The 6,000-nt window shown below is 42.8% G+C and overlaps 1 protein-coding gene across 1 annotated transcript in view; it reads left to right on the plus strand.

Annotated features, from left to right (window-relative positions):
• Positions 1-5,630, plus strand: part of ZC3H12B (zinc finger CCCH-type containing 12B) — a 634,852-nt gene extending 629,222 nt beyond the window's left edge. Inside the window, exons 9-10 of the mRNA XM_049873004.1 lie at positions 2,901-3,007; positions 4,210-5,630. Of these exons, the coding sequence (XP_049728961.1) occupies positions 2,901-3,007; positions 4,210-5,630 (1,528 nt within the window). The remainder of the gene's footprint in view (positions 1-2,900; positions 3,008-4,209) is intronic.
• Positions 5,631-6,000: the final 370 nt, after the last annotated feature.

Below are 6,000 nucleotides of genomic sequence, written 5' to 3' on the forward strand. Positions count from 1 at the left end.
ACAATCCATGCAGTTGAGTGTATTTGAATAGTCAGTAAAACACAGGTAAACATGTTTCTGGTATTCTCTGCTTTCAGCTATGATCCATCTGACAACAGCGATGATATCCTTCATTCCACATCCTCTTCTGAATCTACCTTAAATTTCTGGTAGCTCCCTGTCGATGTACTACTGCAACTGCTTTTGGATGATATTGAATAAAATTTTATTTGTGTGTGGTATTAATAGATATTGTTTGATAATGTCCGCATACTGTTGGATCACCTTTCTTTGGAATGGGCACAAATATGGATGTCTTCCAGTTGGTTGGCCAGGTAGCCATCTTCCAAATTTCTTAGCATAGACGAGTGAACTCTTCCAGCATTGCATCTCCTTGTTGAAACATCTCGATTGGTATTCTCTCAATTCCTGGAGCCTTGTTTTTTTGCCAAGGCCTTCAGTACAGCTTGGACTTCTTCCTTCAGTGGTATCTTAGTTATCTAGTGTTGCTGTAATAGAAATACCACAAGTGCATGGCTTTAACAAAGAGAAATTTATTCTCTCACAGTCCAGGAGGCTAGAAGTCCGAATTCAGGGTGCCAGCTCCATGGGAAGGCTTTCTCTCTCTGCCATTACTGGGGAAAATCTTTGTCATCAATCTTCCCCAGCCAAGGAGCTTCTCAGCAAAGGGATCCTGGGTCCAAAGGAGGTGCTATCTCCTGGTTCTTGCTTGTTGGTGGTATGAGGTCCCCATGTCTCTGTACTCGATTCTCTCTTTTATATTGCAAAAGAGATTGATTTAAAACACACCTAATCTTGTAGATTGAATCCTGCCTAATTAACATAACTGCCTCTAATCTCATTTTATTAGCATCATAGAGGTAGGATTTATGACACATAGGAAATCACATCAGATGACAAAATGGTGGACAATCACACAATACTGGGAATCATGGCCTAGCCAAGTTGACACATTTTGGGGGGACACAATTCAATCCATAACAAGTACCATCAGTTCTTCATCATATGGTAACTCCTGAAATGGTTGGACATCAAACAATTCTTTTTGGTACAGTGACTTTGTGTGTGCTCTCCGTTGTCTTTTGATTCTCCCTGCATCGTTTAAAAATTTCCCCATAGAATCCTTCAATATTGCTACTCGAGGCTTGAATTTTTTCTTCAGTTCTTTCAGCTTGAGAAATGCCGAGTGTCTTCTTCCCTACTGGTTTTCTAACTCCAGGTCTTTGCACATGTCATTCTAATACTTTATTTTGTCTCTTCGAGCTGCCTTTTGAAATCTTCTGTTCCAGTCCTTTGTTTCATCACTTCTACCATTCGCATTTCATCACTTCTTCCATTCGCTTTAGCTACTCTATATTCAAGAGCAAGTTTCAGAGTCTTTTCTGACATCCATTTTTGGTCTTTTCTTTATTTCCTGTCTTTTTAATGACCTTTTCTTTTCTTCATGTATGATGTCCTTGATGTCATCCCACGACTCGTCTGGTCTTCTGTCATTAGTGTTCAATGCATCAAATCTATTCTTGAGATGGTCTTTATAAATTCAAGTGGGATGTGCTCAAGCTCATACTTTGGATCTTGTGGACTTGTTCTAATTTTTTCAGCTTCAACTTGTCACATATGAGCAATTGATGGCCTTTTCTTCAGCTGGCCCCTGGCCTTGCTCTGACTGATGATATTGAGCAGCTCCATCTTCTCCACAGACGTAGTCGATTTGATTCCTATGTATTCCATCTGGCCAGGTACTCATGTATAGTTGCCATTTATGTTGTTGAAAAATGTATTTCTCATGAATATGTCATTGGACTTGCAAAATTCTATCATGTGATATGCATCATAATTTCTATCACCAAGGCCATGTTTTCCAGCTACTGATCCTTCTTCGTTTCCTACCTTTATATTCTAATCACCTGTAATTATCAGTGCATGTTGCTTGCATGTTTGATCAATTTCAGAGTGCAGAGGTGGTAAAAATATTCAATTTCTCCATCTTTGGCAGCAGTGGTTGGTGCTTAAATCTGAATAATAGTTGCATTAACTGGTCTTCCTTGTTTGCATATGGATATTTTCCTATTACTGACAGTATGGTACTTCAGGATAGATCTTGAAATTTTCTTTTTGACAATCAGTGCAACGCTGTTCCTCTTCAATTTGTCATTCCAAGAATAGTAGACCAAATGACCATAGACCATAGGCCATATGATTTTCTGATTCTGAATGGCTAATACCCGTCCATCTCAGCTCACTAATGCTTAGGATATCAATCTTCAAGTGTTTCATTTCATTTTTGACAACTTACCATTTTTCTAGATTCATACTTTGTACATTCTATGTCCTGATTATTAATGGATACTTGCAGTTGTTTCTTCTTATTTTGAGTCATGCCACATCAGCAAATGAAGGTTCCGAAAGCTTTACTCCATCCATATTGTGAAGGTTGACTCTACTTTGAGGAGGCAGCTCTTCCCCAGTCATATTGTGAGTGCCTTTCCACCTGAGGTGCTCATCTTCCAGCACTATATCAGGCAACGTTCTGCTGCTATTCATAAGGTTTTCACTGGCCAATTTTTTTAGAAGTAGATCTCCATGTCCTTCTTCCTAGTCTGTCTTAGTTTGGAAGCTCTGCTGTAACCTGTCCACCACGGATGAACCTGCTGGTATTTGAAATACTGGTAGCATAGCTTCCAGCATCACAGCAACACTCAAGCCACCACAACACAACAAATTGACAGATGAGTGGTAAGGGAACAAATGGAAGAACTGCTAAATTAGCAGAAGATAGACTTGAGGCAGGAAGGGCAATTAGAAGGCTGTGTCAACAGTATTGGCAAGATGTGATGAAGGTCTGAGTTCCTGGTTGGGGGTAGTGGGGTCACATTCATATCTTGATTGCTTACTTTCAGATTTATGCCTCCAGATGATCCTTTAGGACGCCATGGGCCAAGTCTTGAAAATTTCTTAAGAAAGAGACCCATTGTTCCTGAGCATAAGAAGCAACCATGCCCTTATGGTGAGTACCTCTATGTAGAACTATGGGAAACACAAAGACTCTGTGAATACTTTTCAGTGTTTCCCTTTTGAATAGGAAATCCTGGCTTGTCCACTTTCTGTGACTTAAAGTTTTTGTCTTCATGTATTCTCAGTTAGGTATTTAAAGAAAAACCTAGAAACTGCATGAAGAAAAGTAACTAGAATTGAAGGGAAGCCTAGTTGTCACTTGTTAAAGTGACCCATGTGCTCTAGCTGCCTAAGCCCTGAGTGATGTTGCTGGGGACAGAACAATGCAGAATCCCAGATGGCTTATGGAAGCAGAGAGCAATACCAAACTGGTTTTGGCCCTAAGAAAAGCATGTCTTTTAGGCAGCTAACTGCATTTTGTCACCTAATAATACTCTGTTCTTCTGTTCTTCAGTTTCTCTCCAAACTTCATTTTCATTTGATTTGCTCTTAAAATATAGCTTTCTACCGTCCTATAGGGTCATTATGAGTCGGAATCGACTCGACAGCAACGGCAAGAGTGTTTTCATGCTCTTACCCAAGTCCCTCTGATATAGAGTTTGAGAGCAGTGTAACATGGGCTACTTGGTCTGAAGCTACTTTGGGTCTTTGCTCTTTTTGGATAGTCACTTGTTTTTATGAAGAGTTTTGGTTTTTGCTTTCCATTAACGTATTGAAGTCACAGAGTGTTTTGAAGTTCATTCTCTCATTTAATCCTCACAATGACCCTATATTTTACTATAGACATGAACCTTGTTTACATAAGAGTAAAATGAGGCTCAGAAAATAGCCACTTACCAAAGTCAAACAGCTAGTAAATGACATAGTTGGAATTGAAACTCCGGCCTGACTGGCCTCCAAACCTGTGCTCCTTGCACTGCTCTATGCTGCCTTTTGCTACTATATACCTCTTCAGTATGCAGGTTATACTTAGGCAAGGTTGCGAATTACAGGAAGATGAAGGCCGTTCAATAGTTCAACTCTTATATTTCATATTGTACTTTCCTCTCCAGCTCTCCGCTTCCTCCCTTGCCCCTCACAGTGTGTGATGCCTCTTTGGTGTTGTTTGTCACTCATCTTTGTGGATGGTTATTTTTCTACCTTCACCCAAACAGTAAAACCCTAACCTGAGTGATCAGATTGTTAAAACAGTTTCTGGCACAGAGGGTTGCACCACTATGAGAAAGAGTCTTATTCCAAGGCATTATTTTTCAGGCAAAAAATGTACGTACGGCCACAAGTGCAAATACTACCACCCAGAGCGGGCCAACCAACCCCAGCGTTCGGTGGCTGATGAGCTCCGCATCAGTGCCAAACTGTCCACAGTGAAAACCATGAGCGAAGGCACCCTGGCCAAGAGTGGCACAGGGATATCTAGTGCCAAAGGTGAGATAACCTCAGAGGTCAAACGTGTGGCCCCAAAGCGCCAATCAGATCCCAGCATCCGCTCTGTGGCTGTGGAGCCTGAGGAATGGCTGCCCATTGCCCGTAAGCCTGAGGCCAGCTCTGTCCCCTCACTTGTGACTGCCCTAAGTGTCCCCACAATCCCAGCCCCCAAAAGCCATGCAGTGGGTGCACTGAACACCCGTTCAGCCAGCAGTCCAGTACCAGGGTCCTCCCATTTCCCCCACCAGAAGGCCTCCTTGGAGCACATGGCCAGTATGCAGTACCCCCCCATTCTGGTTACCAACAGCCATGGGAACCCTATTAGCTATGCTGAGCAATACCCAAAATTTGAGTCACTGGGGGACCATGGCTACTACTCAATATTAGGTGACTTCTCCAAAATGAACATCAACAATATACATAATCGAGAGTACTACATGGCTGAAGCAGACCAGGGAGTATATGCTCGGAATCCCAACCTCTGTCCTGATAGCCGTATGAGCCATACCAGGAACGACAACTATTCCTCCTATAGCAACCTGTACTTGGCTGTAGCTGATGCCCATCCTGAAGGCAGTTTGAAGCTGCATCGCTCAGCATCCCAGAATCGTCTTCAGCCTTTTTCTCACAGTTACCATGAAGCCTTAACACGAGTGCAGAGCTATGGCCCAGATGATTCAAAGCAAGCCCCTCACAAGCAATCAGTTCCCCACTTAGCTCTGCACGCCCAGCACGCATCAATTGGAGCGCGCTCCAGCTGTCTTGGAGACTACACTGTACCTCCCAATATCCATCCTGGGGCGAGCCCCCAGCCAGGCCGTGCCCTGGTGATGACTCGAATGGACAGCATTTCTGATTCCCGCCTCTATGAGAGCAATCCCACGAGGCAAAGACGACCTCCTCTGTGCCGGGAACAACATGCCAGTTGGGACCCACTGCCCTGTGCAAATGACTCCTATGACTACCACTCCTATCCCTTGAATAACAGCCTCATGCAGCCATGCTATGAGCCAGTCATGGTCCGGAGTGTACCTGAAAAGATGGAGCAGCTTTGGAGAAATCCTTGGGTTGGTATGTGCAATGATTCCAGGGAACATACGATCCCAGAGCACCAGTATCAAACTTACAAGAACCTTTGCAATATTTTTCCTTCAAATATTGTCCTTGCAGTGATGGAGAAGAACCCCCACACAGCAGATGCCCAGCAATTGGCAGCCTTGATTGTTGCTAAGCTTAGGGCTGCACGTTGACGCGATATAGGACTTATTTCTTTATGCTAATATGAATATCCTCATAATGCACTATGATAATAGTAACTAATATTTGCATTGTGCTTTACAAGTTACAGAGTGTTTCCTACTGTTTATATCATTTAAGTGTGTAACAATTTTATAGAGAAGGAAGCTGAGACTCAGTGAGATTAAGTAGCTTGCCAAGACCACACTGCTAGCAAATGTCTGAGCAGGACTCACACCTAAATCCTCTGACTCCAACTTCATGCTCTCTTGCACTGCACCACGCAAGAATGGAGGACAAAACCCAGGGAGGAGAGATCTAAATACAAGAAACCCCATGGGATTCCATTACGGCGTTTCCTTAGTCACACATCTTATATTACAA

The sequence above is a fragment of the Elephas maximus genome, chromosome X (assembly GCF_024166365.1).
Source record: "Elephas maximus indicus isolate mEleMax1 chromosome X, mEleMax1 primary haplotype, whole genome shotgun sequence".
In the NCBI taxonomy this organism is placed as follows: Eukaryota; Metazoa; Chordata; class Mammalia; order Proboscidea; family Elephantidae; genus Elephas; species Elephas maximus.